Consider the following 24601-nt stretch of genomic DNA (forward strand, 5'->3'; position numbering starts at 1 on the left):
ACAGGATAGCTCCATGGTTGGTTATTTTTATGTATACTCAGAACTTTAATAATAAATTTGCAAGAATTCTGTATGTGCAGTGTCTTTCAGCTCTACATGTCCAAGCAAGCCAACTATATTGTCTTGTCTTGTATGTGAATTGTTGGAATGATTGGTTGGTCTGTATAGTAATTTTATATGCAGAGGCATTCATTTTATTATTTACTATTTTATTTTTCAAAATTAAGTAGTGTTTGTGTGTTTTAATTTAAGCCCAAAAGTGGAGAAGTGACGCCTAGCTGCCCGCTGCTTTGTGATTTGTTGTATGAATCGGAGTATGATAGCCAGTTATGGATGCTCTACGACCAGAACAAAAGACAGATGGGAGCAGGAGATGCCTACCCACACCAGGTATTGTATAAGAGAAAGATTTGTGACACTTAATGTATATTGTGCTGAATTTTATATTCATTTTTCCTGTGTTTCTGATCTAATATTTAAAGGATTCCTTATTTTTCTCTCAGTGGAGAGAGGCAAGCTGATGGTTGAAGGGGTGGTTCTGTTTTGCTTTCTACACTTTGTAACAGACTGCTACTGTGTGGTGTTTGGGTGTGGGGTTTTTTCTTTTTTTTTTTTATCTACGGATAGTGATTGCAGCTGCCAGCAAAGGGGTGGTGGTGCCTTGTGTTTTTATAATACATGGTGCAGGTTTCCCCTTTCTATACATGGAAGCACAGCTGCTCTGCATAAAAAAAAAAAAACAGGGTTGCACAGAGAGCTGTGGCAAAATGTTAACGTATTACATTTTTCCCACTCTGCTCTGCAGCTGACGGCTGCAAGAAAGTGAGAACAAGGCACACAGAAAACCATTATTTTCTATGTGATTTTGTGGAGAGTCAAGACTTTCTTATGCAGAAAAATTAAGCTCTCAACTGAAATGTGAACCACCCCTTAAAGTGATTTTAAAGCCTTGTTTAAAAACAAAAACAAACATGTTCTACTTGCATGCTCCGTGCAGTGGTTTTGCACAGAGCAGGCCACATCATCCTCCTCCTCCAGGCCCAACCGGCGCTCTTTCTCCCTCCCGCAGAGTGTCCCACAACAAGCCGCTTGCTGTGGGGGACACCCAAGAATGAGCACTCCCGAACTGCGGATCTGTGTGTCAATTCACACACTGAGCCATGGCCTGGCCCCACACTCTGTCTTCTGATTGGCTTTCGGCAATCACAGGCAGTGAGCCAATTGGAAGTGTGAGTACCCGGAGAGACAAGGCTCTCATGGACATCGCTTGACCCTCTGGTTGATCTATGTACATTGCAGGGATTTTAAGAAACGTTCCTGGAGATTCCTACCTTTTTTGTTTCTCAGTTTGTTTCCATGTGCAAAATGAATGTGAACGGGAGTGGTTTGATAATTATCAGCTGCTGCACTTGCCGGGTTCTAATGAGAAAATTGACAAGGTCTGCATGATTTCCCTTTGCCCGTATTTTTAGTACAGACTTCTGGGCAAATCCGTAAACCAATCACACAAGCAATTAATTACATATCTGGGGGGCGTTCCATATACCATGTGTGTGCAAAACGCCTTCAAGTAGCCATATCGCATTTTACAGAAAACGGCGCTGCAGATTAAAAGGGAACAGTAATTTTTGATAACATTCAATTACAATATGACTTGTGTAGCAATTGTATACGCTATATTAATTTTTTATTTTTTGCCACACACAAGTGGGTACCCTTTTAAGCACACGTGAGTTTCAGCAGTGCACTGATGAAAGCAAGGATATGCAGTAACCTATAACAAAGAAACTGTAGTTTTCTAGTGGTCATGTAAATTGACGGATCATTCCTGATTTTGTTACTGCACTTTACTCTTTCCTACCTGTTAGGAAGGGACAATAAGGTCTCTAGTTTGGTTACTACTCTGTATGCAGAACGATGTGTGAACTGTTGACATTGCCTTTGATTATTCCCCCCCCCCATTTAACTTGTGCTTAATGTATCTGAATGTCTACACGTCCTATTCAGGTATGATGTAACACAAATATATCTATTTTTCTTATTAAAAAAAAAAAACACGTCTACAATTGGTGTTAATAATCCTATGGTAGCTGGAAGTACTGTATAATTTGAGGATGGTGGTAGGGTTAACATTGACTACGTAATAAAACAGTCAATGGGTTGTCTACAGAGTGGTGTACTATTACATGATGTTTGATCTTCTGTATGGTCTTTCGTTTCAGTATGCTGTGAAACTTGAAAAAGGAGATTATACAATTCGAATGCAGGTCCGCCATGAGCAGATGTCTGAATTGGAACGATTGAAAGACCTTCCTTTTGTGGTTTCTCATAGAATGTCAAACACTTTGAGTTTGGATGTTTTTGAAAGTCACAGTTTGGCTCTTTTGGGAAAGAAAAAGGTCAATACAATAACTTTGCCACCAAAACACAGCCAGCCTTTCTTCGTTACAATGTTGCCTGATGATAAGTAAGTAGTCGGTGAGCAAACCATGCATTTTTATATAAAACATTTTTTTTCTTTCACCCATTGAGGGGTACAACTTGGTAATGAGCAACCTAGGGTTATAATGCTGCCTAAAGCACATAGAAAACTGAAGGCCTGCTGCCTTAACCGCTTAGCGACCGCCCCACACAGATATACTGTGGCAGGGCGGCCGCCTTGTGCCATATCAGGTACTTAGTATGTGATCTGATACTTGCGAATCTGGGCTGTGCGCCGCTGGCGACCTGCTCCCACTGTGATTGGACACAGCGGGAGCCAATCAGCGGGTCTGGCAGACTCGATATCCACCATGATCCGCTGATCATTCCAGAGATCAGCAGAGCGACAGTCTACCTGTGTAAACAAGGCATATCATCGTTCTTTGAGAAGGCCAGACAGTTCTTGTTTCTGCCAAGCAGGAACACCGATTTTCTGTCTTTCCACAGTAAATGCACAGGTAAAAAACACTTCCAGGGAACACAGTTAACTCTTTGATTGCCACTGAAGTTAACCCCCTTCCCATGTCATTATTACAGTCACAGTGCATTCTTTTAGCACTGATCACTGTATTGGTGTCGCTGGTCCCCAAAAGTGTCACTTGATTTTTCTACTGCAATGTCGCAGTCCTGCTAAAAATCGCCCCCATTATTAGTAAAACTAGTCCAATATTTTTCCTCCTGTTCTTTCAGTGTCATAGTCAGATCTTCCATTTGTTGAATTTCCCAAACCCTTGCCGTCCACTGTAATCTCGTTGGGGATACATTACTTTTCCACAATACAAGCCTTTGCTGCAGTAAGCAAATGTTTTAACAGTGAGTTTTTATATTTTTCATTTGACAATGGGGTGTCATGCAAGAGAAATGCTGCCGGATTCACAGAAACACACCTGTAATCGTTTTCACGGTTTCCTCAACCATCTTCCAGAATTCCCTCAACATTAGACATTCCCAAAAAATATGTTTTGTGGTGCCTTCCGATTCCTGACATCTCCAGCATACATCCGCTACTTGAGGAAATATCCGATGCAATGCTGCAGGTGTTCTATACCACCTCATAAAGATTTTATCGCAACCTTCTTGATATCTATGCGCCAGTGAGGCTTTGTGAGCAGAAAATAGAATCCTATCTTTTTGTGCCTGTGAGAAAGATGCCTCCAGATCTCTTTCCCAACATTGCAGAAAAGGCAATTCATGTGGGGCCTCTATTTCAATTAGCAGGCAGGAATATGTCTTAAAGGGGTTGTAAATGCTTGTGGCAGTCACCGGCCCCCCCCCTGAGCCCCTTCATCTCTTCGGCGGGGACCCGCTCTTCCTCTCTCCCTGGGTTCCCGGCTCTTGATTGGGTAGATTCATAGCAGCGCAGCCATGAGCTCCCGCTGCTGTCGATCAAATCCAATGACACGGGCGCCGGGACCGAGGACACAAATGCTGGACTCGGGAGCGTGCCTGCAAGGTAACCCCCTCGGAAGAGCGCTACTCCTAGGGGGTTATCTGATGCAGGGAGGAGCAGCCGAGGGACCCCAGAATGGATGATCGGGGGCCACTCTGTGCAAAACTAACTGCACAGTGGAGGCAAGTATGACATGCATGTTATGTAAGAAAAAAAAACTATCCTTTTACAATCACTTTAAAGTCACTGTCTGTGAATACATTTTTTCATGCCATCCTAAAAATCGAATTAAAGTTCCGTCAAAGAAGCCAAATCTGAACATGATCCAGAAACGCTGTCTTATCTGGTCCAAAGGCCATTTAAAATGGCCTGTTGTAAAGTTGTAAACTATTCTGTGGTTGGATGAATTGAAAAATGTACATTGTTTTTAGAAACTATGGTTACTGCGTCCTCCCGACTAGGTATGTTTTCCATTTGCTTTTGAGAATAAAACACAAGTTTTGAGATTTGCAAATCATTGAATTCAGTCATATGTATATATTGCACAGGTGTATCTGGATATTTCATATTTTGTCTTCTTTTGAACAGAATACCTAAAGGTGCTGGGCCAGGCTGCTACCTCAGTGGCACTCTGACGCTGTCCAAGACAGAACTTGGCAAAAAAGCGGTGAGTAGAGTTTTTTTTTTTTTTTTTTTTTTACATTTTTCTTTTCTAATTTGATCACAAATTTTATGACCATTACCACAATATAGCTAACTGTTCTATTATTTGTCATGTAGCTTACAGATTTTAAAATGTAATCTGCCTTTTTTTTTTTTTTTTCCTCATCTGTTTGGTTAAAATGACTAGAATTATATTAAAGTTACTAAAGTATCTATGTCCACAGGCTTGTAGATAGACAAATGCTTTAGCATGCGTTCTGCTTTTACTTTAAATCAGTCTAAGGCCCCTTTCACACGAACGGCTGTTTTGCCGCAGATAAAAGCATGTTTATGTTTTGCTGGAATTCAAGACTCCAGGCACAGCGATCAGCTGCATTTGTACAGTGCTTTTAGCTGTGGTTGCGTTTAGCCGCGGCTCGATATTGAACGGGGATCTGACTTGGATCCCTGCCAATACCAAGCACTGTGTCTGGTATGAATCTTGAGGGGGAACTCCACGCCAAATTTCAAATAAAAAAACCGGCATTGGTTCCCCCTCCAAGAGCATACCAGGCCCTTGGGTCTGCTATGGATTTTAAGGGGAACCCCCGTACGCTGAAAAAATGGCGTGGGGGTCCCCCCAAAATCCTTACCAGACCCATATCCGAGCAGCAGGCCTGTCAGGAAAGGGGATGGGGACGAGCGAGCGCTCCCCCCCCCCCCTTAACCGTGAAAGGCCGCATGCCCACAACAAGGGGAGGTAGGTGCTTTGGGGCAGGGGGGCGCCCTGAGGCCCATCCCCCAGGGCACCCTGTCCCCATGTTGATAAGGACAGGGCCTCTTCCCGACAACCCTGGGTGTTGGTTGTCAGGGTCTGCGGGCGGGGAGTGTTCTTGTAGTCCTGTGTTTTTTGGGCAATTGAGTGATCATTTATTTCGTTTTTCTGATAGATGTTAGTTGGCTAGAGTTCTTAGGCCAGTGTTATAACTTTGAACCATAGTCTGGCCACTCTCTTTTGATGGCAGAGAAGACTGTTCTACTGTGTGCATTTTCTCTGTCCTGTCTTTTCGTCTTTCTTTCCTGTGCTGGACCTAAAGAGATGTGAATGGAAGCAGAGATGATTCTGGCCAAGTTCCCACCTCACATATGCTGTCATCGCTGACTCCTAAACATGTATTTTGCCTGGCTAAATCTTTGACTTGGGACAAGTATAATAAGTCAGTTAGCCTAAAGTCCTTATCTGTACACTTGTTCTGGGTCAGTTACCTAGAAAAAAGGATTGTATGACAGCCAGACAACTTACATTTTTAGGAGGGGTTGGTAGTGAGACCGTTTTGACTCTTGGCGGCTTTGCTTTAAAGGCCTGTCGATGGGTTTTTGTTCACTTCAAACAGGTTTTACATGCCCGTACAAGTCTATAGGACTAATGTGTTAACTAACCACCTGCGTTTAGCGTCAAACGATTCTCTTCTGTGTAGACTGCAACAATCCAGTATTTGTATAGCCAATATACCAAAGCTGAATTAAAAATGCACGAGTTATCTCTAAATGTGTTTGTGCATCAAATCCTTAATAAAACAAAATCCTATGCAATAATCAAATTTTATTATTCAATGTGAATCCAAATTTGTTTATAGATTTATATAGAGATATATAGATATGTATTTATATCTAGGATTAAATAAAAAAAAATATCAAATGGCCTTATTCAAATTTCATACATCTTCTATAAGTGCAATCATGTAAAATAAAAAATTGTCCAAAAAATGTAATGGGATGTCCCAAACCAGTATCTGGACAGACCAAATTAATCTAACAATGTTTTTTGTACCATACCCCAAACCACTGCACCACCTTCAAGTTTACAAAAGCACCTTCCCAGAAATATCAGACCTCTATACTATGTCAATCTAGAATGGACGAAAGGGACCAAGGACTCTGCAGCATCAGCCTGTCAAGTGTCACCAGCAGCTCATACCACTATTGAGCTCCTGCGCTTTCCAAGAACTCCCAACAGACCACCCCATTGATCTTGTATATGCCACTTGTCAATTTTGTATATGGCTCAATATAGCATAAAAAGGAAATATTAAGTAAAATTACTTGCAAGCATGAAGGAATAATCTACGTGATGCATCATACATAGTAATTGCACCGCCACCCAAGCTGCAGCGTGCGTGATGTCACAAGTTGTCTCTTCCCAACGCATTTCTTGTCAGAACATAAGATTAGTTTGGTATAGCCTGAAATTCCACTTTAATTTAAAAATGACTATCAATTGAAAATACCCCTAGAATGTAATAAGCGATTTAGGGTTATACTGCCACATGCAGGAGAAACACATTCGGCACATAAAACAAAAAAGCTAAGCTATTGGCCAGCCCTCCTCTGATCTCACACCTGCTCAGTTTCACTTTATGTCCCTAGAAGAATGAATGTCCCATTTCTTTCTGCCACATTATTTGCTTAAATTATATTATCGTGTTTCCCCGAAAATAAGCACGGGTCTTATATTAATTTGGGCAATCAAAAGCACAGTAGGGCTTATTTTCGGGGTAGGGCTTACCATTTCACGTGCGGTCTTCTTGCCCCCTCTCCCTGCCTGCCTGGCAGGAATCCCCAGTGTGAAGTGAATCAAACACGGTTGTAAACTCCAAGAATCCTTTCTTTTACAGTAGAATATCATGAAAAAGGTGTGCATTTCTGTGTCACATACCTTCTTACAGCGCCACTCGGCGCTTCCATAGACGGCTGGAGCTCTCTCCCACGATCCAAGCATTGCACAGGGAGGGGGGGCAGACATCCCCCACCGACAGTCAGGAAAATAAAACATCAGCTAAGCGCCCCTTGGTGCCTTCCATAGCCCGCTGCGATCCAGCTTTGCAGAGGGAGGGGGGCCCAAGATCCCTGCTGACAAGCAGGAGAAGAAAACATCATCTGAGTGCCCCTCAGCGCTTCCATAGCCCGCCGTGAACCAGCATTGCAGAGAGAAGGGGGCGGAGATCCCCCCCGCTGACAAGCAGGAGATCAGCCGAGTGCTCCTCTGCACTTTCATAGCCTGCGGCGATCTGAGCATTGTAGAGGAAGGGCGAGATCCCCCGCTGACAGGAAGGGGAAGAGGAGGAGATAAGCTGAACGCCGAGTGTCGCTGTATACCAAAGGTATTTGACTACAGATTAGATTACAGAAACACATGCTAGGGCTTATTTTCGGGGTAGGTCTTACTTTCGGGGAAACACGGTATTTACATTTTTTTTCTACTATAAACGGCTATTGGATTCATGCTGGTTTACGGGAATCCTGGAAGTCTCTCCAGGAAGCCAAGGGGCACAGATTTTCCTATTTAATGAAGTATACTGTTGGTCTCTCTGTGACAGTCCTGCAGTTGGCAGCAACTACCCTTGTGTTTTGATTAGCACAGTACTCTGATGGTCAGGCCAGAATATGAGGATTACTTGCTTAGGTATTGGGGCCAGAGCTGCAGCATTTCACCTATTACCGAAGACTTGTGAGGCATTGGCAGGATATTTCTGTGCTGAGGATTTTTTTTCTGTTTTTGTACCTAGACTGTCCTTTGTGTAATGCTTCTACTGTTAATAGCCAATCGGTATGCTAGGGTAAACTTAATGTCCCCTTTTCTTAGGGGTGCAATGTCGGGCTTCTGCAGACAATTCCTGCAGCTTTCTGCCCATACCTACATACAATCTCTCTATGGAAAACTGCAGGGCTTGTGAATGAACTACGAGATCACTCATCCGGTGCAGTGGCTGATGATAGTTGTCCATTTGTTCACAAAAAACTGAATGAATGAATAAAGCAGCCATGTGGAGAGTGCCTACTACCACACCAAGAGGTGGGATCAGGAGAACTGGTGGAAGAGGCTTGATCTTGTTACATGTTCCACTCTAAATATGGGTGGAACATGTAACATGCTCCAAAGGGTGAACTTTGCCTTTAGGTCTATTGAGGGACACTGCTGCTTCTTCTCCTCTGATGTTTTCTTTGGACTGCCTGCTACAACAAAGAAGGTGTAAGGTAGGAGAGGTCATAGGCTCAAGAGGGTTATGTGCCTGTAAACGGCAGTATAACCCTAGGTTGCTTACTTAAAGATGTGTGTCTCAATGGACCCTGAGAAAGGTATTTTATGGTGACTACAGAAACGCTATTTATATGCTTTTAGAGTTGTGAAACACCTAATTAAATATACAAATGGGTCATAGTGTCCCACTTCGCTGCAAAATATGATTTAGTATCATTCCCAGGAGATCTCTGCATATATTTTTTTCACAGATTGGCAACCTGGACACTGCCAAAGGCTTTTTGATGTGTTGGTCACAGCCTTCAAAAGGAATTTTAGATGCTTTTCTAACACTTTATTACATCTTTACTGTGTGGAGCTTCAGACAGCTTTTTCCTTTTTTTTTCATGTATGCCATGAATTTACAATGTATGTACATGTTGTGAAACAAATGGCAATGGTTGGTTAAGTCTGTAATCATAAACCCTCAACTTCCCCTATCCCCAGGTTTATAGTTCCATTCTAGCTATTAGGATATCCATTGCATCGCTTGAACAGAGTGCAGATTTCATTAGGATGTTTTACATTAGGATACTTGGAAAGCATTCAGCCTTGCTATTCAGGAGTATGTACCTGACAATTTAGAAGCTTCTCTGTGTGCCATGCATTCATTTCTTTGCAAATTCTTTATATATATGTTTTTTTCAGACATACTGTGCCTTGAAAAAGTATTCATACCCCTTGAAATTTTCCACATTTTGTCACGTTGCAACCAAAAACATAAAATGTATTTTATTGGGATTTTATGTGATGGACCAATGTAAAAGTGGGACATAATTGTGAAGTGGAAGGAAAATGAGAAATGGTTTTCAAAATGATTTACAAATATCTGAAATGTGTGGCATGCATTTGTATTTAGCCCACTTTAATCTGATACCCCTAATTAAAATCTAGTACCAATTATCTTCAGATGTCGCCTAATTCGTAAATGAAGTCCACCTGCGTGTAAATTAATCTCTGTATAAATACAGCTGTTATGTCCCCAGAGGTTTGTTAGAGAACCTTGGTAAACAAACGGCATCGTGAAGGCCAAGGAACACACCAGACAGGTCAGGGTTAAAGTTGTGGAGAAGTTTAAAGCAGAATTGGGTTTTATACAAATATCCCAAGCTTTGAACATCTCGTGGCACTCTTTTCGAATCCATCATTCAAAAATGGAAAGAGTATGGCACAACTGCAAACCTACCAAGACATGGCCGTCCACCTAAACAGACAGGCCAGGCAATGAGCATTAATCAGAGAAGCAGCCAATGGGCCCATGCCAACTCTGGAGGAGCTGTCTCTGCTATGGTGGGAGAATCTGTCCACAGGACAACTATTAGTCGTGCACTACACAAATCTGACCTTTATGGTAGAGTGGCAATAAGAAAGCCATAAGAAGTCCCGTTTGCTGTTTGCAAGAAGCCATGTGGGGAACACGGCAATCACGTGGAAGAAGGTGCTCTGGTCAGATGAGACCAAAATTGAACTTTGGCCTAAAAACAAAACACTGTGTGGCAGAAAACTGCACATTACCTTGAACACACCATCCCCATCGTGAAACATGGTGGTGGCAGCATCATGTTGTAGGGATGCTTTTCTTCAGCAGGGACAGGGAAGCTGGTCAGAGTTGATGGGAAATGGGTGGAGCCAAATACAGGGCATTTTTAGAAGGAAACCCGTTAGTCTGCAAAAGGCTTGAAACTGGGGCTGAGATTCATCTTTCAGCAGGGCAACGACCCTAAACATACAGCCATAGCTACACTGGAATCGTTTAGATCAAAGCATATTCATGTGTTAGAATGGCCCAATCAAAGTCTAGAATTAAATCCAATTGAGAATGTGTGGCAAGATTTGAAAATTGCTGTTCAGACACTTGACACTCAAGCTCTATCTGATAGAGCTTGATCTATTTTGCAAAGAAGCTAGATGTGCAAAGCTGGTAGTGACTTACCCAAAAAGACAGCTGTAATGGGATAACCGAGAGGAAGGCAGCTTACCAAAAAAGAATACACCAGACACAGATTTTGGATAATAGCTGGCCACGGCCATTTAGTGGTTTAAAATAATATATTTTGAATACATAATAACGTAAGTATTTTACACACTCTCAAAAGGTGACACTCGAAAAATTTGAATATCGTGCAAAAGTTCATTTATTTCACTAATGCAACTTAAAAGATGAAACTAATATAGGATGGACTCATTACATGCAAAGCAAGATAGCTCAAGCAGTGATTATTCATAAATGTCATCATTATGGTTTACAGCTCATGAAAACCCCAAATCCCAGAAAATTTGAATATTGTGAAAAGGTGCAATATTCTAGGCTCAAAGTGTCCAGTGTGGAAACTTCACACTGGACTTCAAGCATCTTGCAGTGTGTGCCTTTCCATTCTTTCTCCATACTCTGGGTCCTTGGTTTCCAAATGAGATGCAAAATGTGCTCTCATCAGAAAAGAGGACCACTGAGCAACAGACCAGGTCTGTTTTTCTTTAGCCCAGGTAAGACACTTCTGACGTGGTTTGTTGTAAAGGAGTGGCTTGACAAGAGGAATACGACATTTGAAGCCCATGTCCAGGATCCGTCTGTGTGTGATGGCTCTTGATGTACTGACTCCAGCCTCAGTCCACGCCTTGTGAAAGTCCTCAACACTTTTGAATGGCCTTTTCCTGAAAATCCTCCTCAGGCTGCGGTCATCCCTGCTGCTTGTGCACCTTTTTCTTCCACATATTTCCCTTCCATATAACTTTCTATTAATGTGCTTTGATACAGCACTTTGGGAAACATCCCACTTCTTTTGCAATTGCCTTTTTTGAGGCTTTCCCTCCTTATGGAGGGTGTCATTGATGGTTTTCTGCACAACTGTCAGGTCAGCAGTCTTTCCCATGATTGTGATTGCTACTGAACCAGACTGATAGACCATTTAAAGGCTCAGGAACCCTTTGCAGGTGTTATGGCTTAATTAGCTGCTTAGAGTTGGACATTTTGAGCCTAGAATATTGCACCTTTTCACAATATTCAAATTTTATGAGATTATGGATTTGGGGTTTTCATGAGCTGTAAGCCATAATCGTCACAATTATGACAAATCACGGCTTGAACTATCTCATATATTAGTTTCACCTTTTAAGTTGCATTAGTGAAATTTAAAATTTTAAAATATTCTCATTTTTCGAGTTTCACCTGTATTTTCTCTAAAATTTAGCCTTTGTGTTTGATTGCATTTCAACCTATTCAGTTTCCTTTACCTGATAGTTGACCTATTGGTTATATGGAAGGGTGTTCTTTAACATCTGGTGAACGAGTAAGCCTAGAACTATAAAGTGTAAAAAGTCTAATTGTTTGTTGCATTGCCTTATACAGAAATGTCCTATATAGTGTGGGGCAACTAGGGCATCTGACTAGTTGTCCTCAATCTTTGATGTTCCTGGACAATCTAGCTTAAATTTTGTCTGTCCCCCAAGAGAAACAAATTCAGATTTCTGTTTCGTACAGTAAAGAACAGTTAAGTTCTTCATCATTCTTAAAATAGTGGATAGAGTAATTATCTTACAGATTTTATAAATGGTAGTTCATCACTAGAACCAAATGCCACAAAGGATTCATTTTATGAACTGAATAAAAAAAACAATGTGACCGCTGTTATGTGGTAAGCAGACCTCCTTATTACCCAATAAAGTCTCTTTTGGTAAAATTATCATTTTCTTGATGATTATTCATCCTGCTACAAATGGCATATGATTCCTTGTCTAGTGCCTAGTCTTTTGAGCAGCATATTACATTTGTAGACTACATGGGACAATGGCACAGTTCACAATGCCCTGTTTTTCATGGAAAGTTGAAACTTGGGACTACATTCACACCTCTGTCTTAGTGTTGTGCACTTAAAAAATATCTTATTGCCGCAAACTTGGTATGTTTTATACTAACAAACTGTAATGCATGTAAAGGGTGTCTAAGGTGCACCACGCTGGAACTGCACAACATGAATATCTCAGAAGTGAATGAATGCAATTCCTAATTTTCAGTCTTTAAAATTTTAAAGTTCTCGCATGAGCAGACCATATGTGTTGCCAGTTAATGATAGGGAGACAGTTTATCCATTCCATGTAGAGTACATGTGTTCTTACAGTATGTTGTTCTAACTCCCAGGGGCAGTCTGCAGCAAAGCGACAAGGAAAATATAAAAAGGTACTTTTGTCAGTTACTCTAACCTCATATTATCTGCATATGTTCATCTGAATCTGTCACCAAAACCTTTTTGAAGACAGATTTGCAGCGGAGAAAGTAACTTTTGTCTTTGATTTGCTCACTTAGATACAGTCAATAAGTTCCTGTATGTAGCCCTAGCATAAGACATAAGGTTATTGGGTGGATAAGGTGGATTTGCTAGGTAGATTGTAGTCCAATGTGTTTATAAATTACAACCTGGAAAAAAAAAGTTTTGATTTGTTTTCTATAACATAAATGCAGTTTTATTTTTGTGACATATTCACTTTAATTCAGCTTTGCTTTTATTGATGATTGAAACTGCTATTTGAATATTTACAAATGTAACTGCCTGGTGTGGTAATTTCGTAGACCAAAGACATTACATGATCATTACTTTTATGACCATCTTGAGATTAAAGGAGGAATCCAGGCATGTATATGCACATATTATAGGCAATTTGTCTAATCACCAGAATGCTATCTTATGTCTAAAGATGGCTGCACACAGGAAGAAGTGTTGAGAATGATGGCTGGTGGGGTATCTACCTATTTTTAAACAAGGGGTCCTACTACTGCTTTCTTCCCAATACAGTCAATGTAGAATGTGTTGGGTTAAACCTTTTCTACATTAGACATGGAATGATTAGGGGCTAGTCACAAAGATTGTGATAGAAAGAAAAGTTCTTTGCGTTCTAATGTTCTTTTCTGGCAATTGATCACATTGTTTAATTTTATAACCAGCCTGCAAGGGTTTATTTATTTTTGCAGACTGACTTATTTGAGAACCAGTTTGCATAAATAAGCCATCTTATGTATACCTGCACTTGGGAAACTTCTTTCTGACAATAAAAATTTACAGATTTGGGGATTCTCCATTTATAGCCTTACTAAAGTGCAGAGTTTCGCTAGCCATCGTTTTGCAGGGGAGTAGCCTCTGCAGTATGCATTGGGCATGGAGTACTTTCCCAGGCTCTGATGTACAGACTGTACATTTTTTCCAAGTCCGTCCTAGCAGACTTCCTGGAAATTTTGAGTCAATAACTATACACCCGTTCTAGAGCTTAAAGGGGTTGTAAAAGTAAAATTTTTGTTTTTTCTAAATTGCTTCCTTTACCTTAGTGCAGTCCTCCTTCACTTACCTCATCCTTTGATTTTGTTTTAAATGTCCTTATTTCTTCTGAGAAATCCTCACTTCCTGTTCTTCTGTTTGTAACTCCACACAGTAATGTGAGGCTTTCTCCCTGGTGTGGAATGTCGTGCTCGCCACCTCCCTTGGACTACAGGGGAGTGTGTACGCTCTCTACGTTGCAGATAAAGGAGCTGTGTGTTAGTGTAAAAGAAGCTATTTAGGAAAACAAAAATGGTACCTTTACAACCTCTTTAAAAGGAGTGTGGAATTTTTACGTCAGTTTCTTTTTAAGTGTTACTAAAAATTACATTTCACTTTTTGTATAGAATGGTACAATAGGTAATATTGGGCCTCGTTCACACATGTAATGAGGCCCATATACTATGAACAGGCCTTTTTTTTTTTTTCTTTTAGTCTCTCTAAGCTCCAGGTGTTACGTACAAGGCAGCGCATTCAAGTCTGTAAGGACACAGCCACTTGTCCTAATGGGATAATGTCACGTTAGACAAACAAATACACTGTCACATTAGGACATGCTAACCTTTGGACGACTAGCCTATTTATTTATTTTTCTAATAGTCTTCTGCCAAACAGGGACAATGACAGACTGATCGAAATTCAGCCGGTCCCTGCTGAACCGACCAAATTTTGATTCATCTAGTGCCAGCCTTAGTTGTGCCTAGCTTAGAGAGGCTTTACAAGGAAATTATTGTGGCAGGTACAGCAGAGAACCCCTGACATTGATACAGTAGTTCAGTATGCAGCTTTTGCATGGTCTAAAATGTCGAAACGATTATCTCTAAACTAGCAAGAATTTCAAACTTACACTTTCCACAGTGGGGGAAGAACATCTGCACATCTATTCACAAGTATTTCCCAAAAACTACTATGTAAAATGTACTTTGTCTATTTTATCTACATCTGTTTGCTATGTCTTGTAGCACTGCTGTATTTTATTTTTACAGAAAATGTGCCTTTTTTATATTTTTATTAAAGCAAAGTAATGTAAATTGGTAAATGAGCATTACATGTAATTACAGCATTTTATGTAAACCCCATACAAACCTTGACAATTAAAACTAAAACTGAAGAAAATTAGTAAGCAGAGGTTGTACTTGGTAAAAAAAAACACATGTCACTTGTTCCCTCCCCTCACACATCCAGAACCCTCATTGGTGATCTTGGTGTCTACATATTTTCTGTTTGTCCATTCAGGGGACACTAAAGTTCATTAGAATTCACTGCCTACAGAGAGTAGAAACGGGCGAGCAAAAAAATAAATCTAGGCCAAACCAGGATAACCCCTACTACCAGCATGCCTTATTATTATTAATAATATTAATCCCTAGTATCCTAGGAGGAGGGATGTCTTTTCTCTCCATCTTTGTTGTGTAATAATCATTGCTAGAGCTAGTCTTTGATTGCAGCTATTTGCGTCATGCCCATCCTAAGCCTGGCTCTTTGAGTGCAGCATCCAGATCATGGTGAATTGTACATTGCAGGGATAAATAGCCTGTTGGTGTCCTTTTAAGCTATGGATTCTTCTTAGGGCATTCTGGTAACAAATCTGCAGTCCAGAGATGCCAGCATTGCCTCAGCTCATGAAGAATCTCTCAGTGAATAGGCCAGTTGAGCTGGGCACTGGGGGGCTATCTCAATTACTGGGTGCCTTTTTTAAATTCTCTGCTTCTTGGCATTTCCAAACACAAATACTGAGACTGAGCACTGACGTCATTCGCTAGGTGGAGTGTTGAACACATGTTTTCTTTTCTGTCTTGCTATTGGCTGCTCCTGCTTGCATAGAGCCACATGAAACTCTGATCTTCCGTTCATTCCTGTTGCCCGCCTATACAGTTGTATGCAAAAGTTTAGGAACCCCTGACAATTTTCATGATTGTCATTTATAAATATTTGGATGTTTGGATCAGCAATTTTCATTTTGATCAAATAACTGAAGGCCACAGTTATATTTCAGTGGTGAAATTAGGTTTATTGGATTAACAGAAAATGTGCAATATGCATCAAAACGAAATTAGACAGGTGCATAAATTTGGGCACCCCAACAGAAAAATCACATCAATATTTAGTAGAGCAGAAACGTCTCGACGCATCATATAGCCTGTAATGAGTGTCTGGATTCTGGATGAATGTATTTGGGACCATTACTCTTTACAAAACATCTCCCAGTTCAGTTAGGTTTGATGGTTGCCGAGCATGGACAGCCCCCTTCAAATCACCCCACTGATATTCAGGTCTGGGGACTGGGATGGCCATTCCAGAACATTGTACTTGTTCCTCTGCATAAATGCCAGAGTAGATTGTTGTCTTGTTGAAATATCCAGCACCGGCATAACTTCAACTTTGTGACCTATTCCTCAACATTATTCTCAATCTGCTGATATTGAGTGGAATCCATGCGACCCTCAAATTTAACCAGATTCCCAGTACCGGCACTGGCCACACAGCCCCACAGCATGCTGCAACCTCCACCAAATTTTACTGTGGGTAGCAAGTGTTTTTCTTGGAATGCTGTGTTCTTTTGCCGCCATGCATAACGCCCCTTGTTATGACCAAACAAACAAGTCCTAAAATAAAACTGGCCCTTCTCTACCTTATCCAAAATTAGGGTTAGAGGTGGGGGGGGGGGGGCTAAATTTGACTGTTACAAGAAAATTCTTCTGCTTACAGCTTCAGTTGCCTGTATCTTTAGATCTCCACATCATTGTGACATGCAGTCTTTTTACTGAAGGTAACCTCTGCTTTTGATCCTTTGTATTATGCTCAGTTTGCATTTTCCAGATTTTTCACATGTTAAAGCTGAGCTCAAGGCAAATGGTTAAATACACTACTGTTCTTATACATATAATGTGAACGGTTTACCTGAGATCGTATTTGTTTTTACCATTCTTGTAATATAAGCACTGCTGCCAGATGGCACTGCCTGGGTGGAGACTATAATGCTGTAAAGGTAATATGTCCAGGGCCTGCCTGATCAATTTGATTGGACAATAACGTAGCAGCAACAAATTGATTCAGTCCTGTCTGTGGTCTTTCCTTCCTGTAAGCTTGTGTTTGTGCATTTAATCCTTAAATATTTTATCTCAGTTTTGAGTGCTGTTTGAAGTGTATTTCCAGTTTTTTGCTGTTTTTCCAATTTTGCAGCCAGATTGGGATAACAACTGTTTTGATTGACGTAGCATAACTTGTAAAATTTACAAATTACAGCTTACCTTTTTTAGATGCTCCCTTCAGATCTTCATTATCAGCTCTAACTAAATTCTGAACACCATCTGTCCTAACAATGGGTTAAAGGTTTAGACACCGGGACTTTTGCATTGTAGATGACATACTTAGGCAGGCCATAGATGATGCAAACTTTGCAAAATCACTAAATTTCCCCCATCAACTCTGATGGCAATCTCTCCCGCAGGAGAACAGTTAGTATTGCTAGCAGCCAAAGCCGCTTGCAATAATTGCATGTAAAAATCTGACTTGCTGGTTGTACCCAAGTCCATGGTTGGTTTGACTTGGGTACAATCAGCCTGCCCATGGATGGTTTGAATCTCAGCTGGTCCCTGCTGAATCGACCTAGATTATAACCATCTATGGTTGGCTTAAGACTCGCTTTGACATTTAAATTGTTTCAGTCAGTCATGACTCCTTTTCCTGAGAAACATAGGTAAGGCAGGAAATGGATGATTTTTTCTTTTTTAAATTTTTTATTAAAAAGATAAGTGTAATGCCACTGTACACACGATTGGGATTCCCGGCGGTTAAAAGTGTACACACCAGAGTTTTTCCCGTCGGGAAAACTGCGGTGAGAGCTTTGGCCAGGAATCCCGGCTGTGTGTACGCTCCACCACAATGTTTCCTATAGGTAAACTTCCGGGAAAAAGACCGCCGGGAATCGCGGCAGGAAAAAAGAGAACATGTTCTAATTTTTCATGGCAGTTTTCCCCCGACAGGGAGCATACACACGGCCAGTTTTCCCGGCCAAAAGCTGTCATGGCAGTTTTCCAGACGGGAAAACTGGTCGTGTGTACGATGCATAACAGTCAAGACTTGGTACAAGACAGAGTTTTGTACATGCAGTCTGTAAGGAAGGCCACAATTATTTTTACTGATGTCGAGGTAGTACTGGTCAAGTCAGTAAGTTAACAACCAGACAACATGTATGGGAGTTACATTAATTACAACTGTATAAAATGTTCATTTTTTTTTATTTTTCTTTAGGCATGTTATGGGAAATGCACAACAAAATTTATAGTCGGGTTTTGACTGCAAAAGTGGAAATACTCTTTAAAGTACTTCTGGTTCTGGCTACCTTTTAACTACTTTCAGAGTTCAGCTGTTCTCGGTTTTTAGCATTCAAATTAACAATCTTATCCAATCTTGTTTTAATCTTGTTTTATCATTTATTTACAGTTGGGTACTTTGCAGTCTTTTGTATGTTTTTTGGTTGTTTCACTTGGAAACTTTTTAACACGTGTTTTTGTTATTTTGTTTTTTTTTCCCTTTTCGTTTAATTTTCTTTACAGGATGTGATTTCTGTGCATTACCATTTGATACCAGCATCAACAAAACCTAAGAACGGCAGCAAGGACAAAGAGAAAGAAGCTGAAAAGGAGAAAGATGTGAAAGAAGAATTTTCAGATGCTCTCAGAGACTTAAAGATTACGTGGATGCCAAAGTATGTCAGCAGAGGGATGGAATTAATTTCAATGGCATTTTATCAAACAGTAGCCGTAGAAAACGTAACATTGTTAGAAATGTTTTACAAGCTATTTTTTTTATGCCACAAGAATTGAGGAAGAAGTTGAAAGTATGTAAACAGACTTTATAATTTTATTAAACTGTTCAATGACAATTTACATATGAAGTTAAACATGTCAATGTGGTAAAAAAAGGCCCATCTTAGTGAACACATTGGAGTCTTTGGTTATTTTTAAATTGGGCCAGAGGCTGTGAATGTCTCATTTAGTAGATGACTTAAATGTACTGCTGATGCCCATTACAATCCTTTCTCAGCCATGTTCTTGCTCCCTCTTTCCATGAGAAAGGATGTAATCTCACTGAAATACTTTCTCAAAATCTCTGCATATAACCAGTGCTGTGGAGTCGGAGATTTTGGGTACCTGGAGTCGGCAAACAATGCACCAACTCCTACTAAATTTAGATTGGAATTAAAAAAGCAAATTTAAATGTCCCAATTCTCAAAAAGTTATAATTAATGACTTCTCTACTGTAAGAATAAAGACCAATGCATGCAGTGCCTCACGTAACAGCAAAACAAACACGCTAAGTGACCGTGAAGAAGCATGCTTTTTCATGTGCTTCACTATATGGCACGCAACGCACAATTTGGAGCGGTGCATTGCCACAAAATGAGATTTGCCATCGGATGAGATGGTCCGCCTCCATCACATCCTATTGGCTCACTCCTGTCACGTGACATATTTAAACGTCAAGTATCGACGCAAACATCAGTCTCAGCTAGGCTATCATAGGGAGAGGATCTCCTCTCCCTGTGATAGCTGAAGCTGCACGGAGCTGGTGCACGGAGCTATTTGCGTAGTGCTGCGCCTGCGCACTACTACTTTACCTGCACCCGATGCTCTACTTTCTGTTCCCCGTTCCCTGAGCCTTAACGGGGGACGGGGAGTAGAGCTGCGGGCGCGGGGTGTAGTTAGCGCTGTCAGCGTGCCTCCCGCCAGTGCTATCGGGCAGAGGGATTCCGATATCGCTGTAGATCCCGAAGTGACATTGTAATGAAGGAGAACATTTATTAGCCTGACATTGTAATAAAGGAGAACATTTATTAGCCTAGTAAATGTATGAGCTTCTGTGGCCCGATTCCGCTCTCGGAATCGGGCCACAGAGGCCATGTGAGCTCCGTGCACCAGCTCCGTGCAGCTTCAGCTATCACAGGGAGAGGAGATCCTCTCCCTATGATAGCCTAGCTGAGACTGATGTTCGCGTCGATACTTGACGTTTAAATATTTCACGTGACAGGAGTGAGCCAATAGGATGTGATGGAGGCGGACCATCTCATTCCATGGCAAGTCTCATTTCGTGGCAATGCAGCGGCAATACTTATACATTCGCATATTAATACAGAGGAGTCGGAAGTACAAAAAACTGAAGAGTCGTTACATTTATCTACCGACTCCACAGCCCTGCATATAACACTGCCCGCAGGAGGTTGGGTTCTCTTGGAAAAATCCTTTACAGGCTAGACCTGCTTAATAATTAAAAGCAGGACTCCAATAATATTTCTACAACTGCAGTCTAGCATGTTTAGCAGCCAACGCTGCCATAAACTTGAGTGCTACGCTGGGTGTTCCTGTTTTATTATCATGGAGCGATTTGAAGGGCTGGATCGAAAAAAAAAAACTGTTGGGTCTCCTTTTTTTATTGTAGAAAGCATATCCCTGTCGAGTCAGCTTCAAATACATGACTGAGGTCACAAAGGGGTGCTTTGGGTGAAACACACATGGAATAAAGAATGAAGTGCCACACCAAGTCCAAGGCTAGAGTATTTATTTTCCCATGTAAGGCCCCTTTTACACTGCCCCACTGTGTTTCCCTGCAGTGCAGTGTACTCACGGTTTTCATGCAGGTTACCTGTGCTTTCCCATAGACTTTTTAGATCGGGTGTTTTTGGTACATTTTCTGAAAGTGCACCAAAAGTCCCACATGTTGCAACTTTGGTGTGCTTTCAGAAAGGCACCAAAAACTTCCAATCTAAGTCTATGGGAAAGTGCGGGTAACCTGCATGAAAACTGTGAGTACGCTGCACTACACCCACGCTCTGGGGAAATCGCAGCAGAGCAGTGTGGAAGGGGCCTAATTTAAACAAATGCTTTTCAAGGTCATCTTTAAATGGCCCTCTTCATCAGCACTGATGAGGGAGAATTTGTAGGGCAAGAAAACCGGTTGGCCTAAAATATATTTGTAGAAAATTCTGTTTTTTGGAATTTTTTCAAATGGTGTGGCTCTCTGTCGTTTTGCCTTTTTGTATCAACATAAAGCAAGCAGGAGGCGAGTGTTTTAGGAGAATTGTTTCTCAGGCAGCTAGTACAAGTTTCGGGGTGTGGGTGGGGGCTAAGGGGGGACAATACTAGTATCCTTCTGATACTTCTGGTTTTATGCGCAATTAAACTTTTGACATCTTTTTATTGAAGGCTTGAAAGCAATGATATCTTCAATGAATTGAAGGAAGCCTTTCCAAACCATCTTCCCCTGTATGTTGCAAGGCTTCATCAGCTGGATTCCGAAAAGGTAACATTCATTTTTGAGGTAAAAAAAAAAAAAATGTTGCATTTTTTAAAAACATATGTGTGTTCGGTCAGGCCAATTTACACCAATGCACCTACCATACATGTGGTACGCTCAGTGCCGATCCTGACCTCCCTGGGGCCCTAAGCAAAATGACATGGCACATTAAAAATGAGAAGCGGGGGGCGCTGACGACAGTGACATGTCACATTAAAGAAAGTTGAGAAGCGGGGGGAGGGGGGGGGTGTTCTGCTGTCGGACTTCTTACCTCTTCTCCCCTTTGCAGCTTTGCGGGGCCCTAAGCGGCTTGCATATTGAGCCTATAGGGCGGATCGGCCATGGGTACGCTGTGCTAGCCATACTTAGAACAGGGGCTTTTTTTTGGTTCATTTTAGTGTGGTGTATTGTGCACCAACAGACCACCTTGATATGAATGCAGGGGTCAAGTCCTGGAGAAAAAAGTGTGGGAACTCCCACTCAAGATTCACTCCCCCACAAAAAAAAAATATAAGCTCATATGCATATTTACTAAACCGCATGTTTTTTTTTTTTTTTTTCGATCCACTGTACCTTAGTAATCTTTTATGTTACTGGCCGCTTCCTGTATATGGATTCATCGGGTATTGTGCGGGTATTCCGTCACTTCCTCGATGCCGCAATGTCTATTGAGTCGCGGCAGACCTCCGCAATGTCTCCTGGGAACAATGACAAAAGCTCCCAGGAGACATTGCGGCATTGAGGAAGTGACAGAATACCCGCACACTACCCGATTAATCCATATACAGGAAACGGCCAGTAACATAAAGGATTACTTAGGTTCGCCTGCCCCTGACAGTGACTCGAGCTGGGCATCGCCGCTTAGTGAAGGATTGGCTCGGCTGCTCAAAGCTGCTCTAGTCCTGCAAAGGGAACTGCATTCCTGCTGTGAAAAAAGTGCAGGAACTCCGTTCCCACGCGTTCCCGCAGGACTTGAGCCCTGTATGAATGGGTACTCCGACCAGGTAGTAGGCTGCTGGGTGTAGTATTAACAAAATTGCATTAACATTATTGTTTTTTTCTCTAGTCGTCTTCCAGGACGGCACCCTGAGAGATGACTGGCTTCTCCTGACAGGAAACACAATCAAAAAGAGGTTAAAAACCCCGCCCCTTCCCGTGCTCCTCAGTTCTTGATTGTGTTTCCCCACAGCGAAACGTTTATTTTTTTCTGACCTAAGGCCTGGGGCTGGTGGTCCCCCCCTGGGAACTGAACCGCAGGCACTGGGTAGCCTTTGGGTTCAGCGAATACTTCCACTCCTAGGGGGTCCCTTCTTGCTCAGGGGGGCCTCACTATGTGAGCAGAAGAACCCCCCTGAGTGCTGGAGTCTCCTGGGGATAGGTGTCTATTCTGGAGCTCCAGGGGCTGATCCTCTCTCTCCCTGAGCCTTCCCCTTACCTTGGAGGTTTTTGGGTCGAGCTCTCTCCGGGGGTGGGGGCCTTCTGTGCGCTCTGGGGCTGCGGCCGGGTCGTCCTGGATCCCTGGGCGTTCATTGCCGTTCGAATTTTGGCGCCAAACCGGCGTCTCTCAGAGCCGGCGGCGCGGGGCAAGGACGTCACACACACAGGCGCGTGCGTGTGTGTCACTTCCGGGTCGGCCTGGTAAAGATGGCGCAGCGCAGCTCCAGCACGCCAGTCCCGGCTTACCACTACACCGGAGACACACGGTACGTCCTACCGGAAGGAGGACAGCAGCAGCGGAGAGAGAGCAGAGCCATCATCCTCCCGCGATGGAGCGAGAGGGCCGGTCATCTTCGACCCTGGCTGCAGAGGAGACCACAGGGGGTGAGTCTTCTTGAATACAGGTATGGTGGGCTAAAATCCAATGTGATTTCTCAGCATTTACATACATGCCTGTGTACCTTTTCCTTTTTAGGGGAGGATTGCACTGCCCAGGGGGGGGCTAGTCGTTCAAGCAGCTCTAGTCGTTCCAAGAAATGTGGCTACTGTAGTTGCAAATTACCCTCAGATTATTTCAAACCCTTTTGTGCTAAGTGTATTGTTAAGCTAGCAGGGAAGGAGACCTCTGAGATTCTGAAGGGGTTTCTTGAGGTACAGTCAGAAATGCTCTCTACGCTCAAGGAATTTCATGTGTCTTTAAAGAGCAAAGAGCCTGAACCCCCCATCGCAGGGCCCTCTTCTCAGGAGAGTTCCTCTTCACAGATCTTTAGAGTCCGCCAGGAATCCCTTGGTTCCTTAGTATCTGACTCCGAGGACTCAGAGATTCCCCCTCAGGAGGGTGGCTCTCTTGGTCAGGCAGAGGAAGAGAGCGAGGATACTAGGGCAGGCAGGTATGTCTTTGCTGCGGACGATATGGAAGGCCTCCTAGAGGCAGTATATGCCTCTGAAGAGATCCCTCAACCTGCGGAAGTAATTTCCACTCAGGATAGGCTATACCAGGGCCTGCTAAAACCTCAGGCCAAGGCTATTCCGGTACACCAGTCCCTAAAGGATATTATCCTCAGGGAATGGGCAGAGCCAGAGAAGAAGCTTTTAAGGTACAAGACCTGGAAACGACGTTGCCCCTTTAAGGAGGAGGAGGAATCAACTTTTTTTAAGATTCCTAGACTAGACGCTCCGCTCGCGCAAGTTTCCAAGCAATCGGATCTCTCTTTTGAGGACACAGGCAATTTGAGGGATCCTATGGATCGGCGGGCAGAGACCTCCTTGCGTAGGGCCTGGGAGGCTAACGCGGCTGCCTTGGGCCCCGCCTTAGCCTCGGCCTGTGTTGCAAGAAATGCCAATTCCTGGATCTCAAAATTGCAGGAACATGTGTCCCAGGGGTCAGATTCTAAGGAAATTTTAGAATCCCTTCAACTCTTAGGGAGCGCAGTAGCATATTTAGCAGACGCCTCTGTAGAGACTGTGCGTTCTACTGCAAAAACAGGAGCCCTCCTCAATTCTGCCAGAAGGGCAGTGTGGGTCAAAATGTGGAACGGGGACCTTGCGTCCAAAAACCGCCTTTGTGGTCTTCCCTTTGAGGGCTCCCTGCTCTTTGGTTCAGGCCTGGATCAGGCCCTGACTAGATCCTCAGAGAAAGGGGTTCGCTTTCCTGCTAAGCCTAGACAAAACAAGAAAAAGTTTTTTCGAGGCCCCCAGGGTGGATTTGGAGGTAAGAACCGTCCCTCAGAGAAAAAGCCCCCTTACAACAGGCGTTGGGGTACTGGGAAGGAAAAGCAAAAAGGAGGTATCCTCTTTTCCAATCCCAAGCCCAGCGACAAGGACTCCAAATGACGGGAAGGTCGGGGGAAGACTCTCCCAGTTCCTTCCCAGATGGGAGAGTATTACTCAAAGTCCACATATTCTCCAGATTGTAAGGGAAGGTTACAAGCTAGAGTTCCGTCAGCTTCCCCCTCAAAACTTTATTTTGACGCA

At 42.5% G+C, this 24601-nt stretch overlaps 1 protein-coding gene across 5 annotated transcripts in view; it reads left to right on the forward strand.

The window, feature by feature from the left end:
- The window catches only part of TPP2 (tripeptidyl peptidase 2), a 94973-nt gene that overhangs the window by 50024 nt on the left and 20348 nt on the right, over nucleotides 1–24601 (forward strand). For 2 of the 5 annotated variants that reach the window (XM_040336175.1, XM_040336171.1), the window contains exons 21-26: nucleotides 253–390; nucleotides 2223–2467; nucleotides 4460–4538; nucleotides 12727–12765; nucleotides 18454–18605; nucleotides 21100–21214. In XM_040336175.1, the coding sequence (XP_040192109.1) occupies nucleotides 253–390; nucleotides 2223–2467; nucleotides 4460–4538; nucleotides 12727–12765; nucleotides 18454–18605; nucleotides 21100–21214 (768 nt within the window). The remainder of the gene's footprint in view (nucleotides 1–252; nucleotides 391–2222; nucleotides 2468–4459; nucleotides 4539–12726; nucleotides 12766–18453; nucleotides 18606–21099; nucleotides 21215–24601) is intronic. The other 3 variants (XM_040336172.1, XM_040336173.1, XM_040336174.1) reach the window with 3 other exon arrangements.

The sequence above is a fragment of the Rana temporaria genome, chromosome 2 (genome assembly GCF_905171775.1).
Source record: "Rana temporaria chromosome 2, aRanTem1.1, whole genome shotgun sequence".
Taxonomy (NCBI): domain Eukaryota; kingdom Metazoa; phylum Chordata; class Amphibia; order Anura; family Ranidae; genus Rana; species Rana temporaria.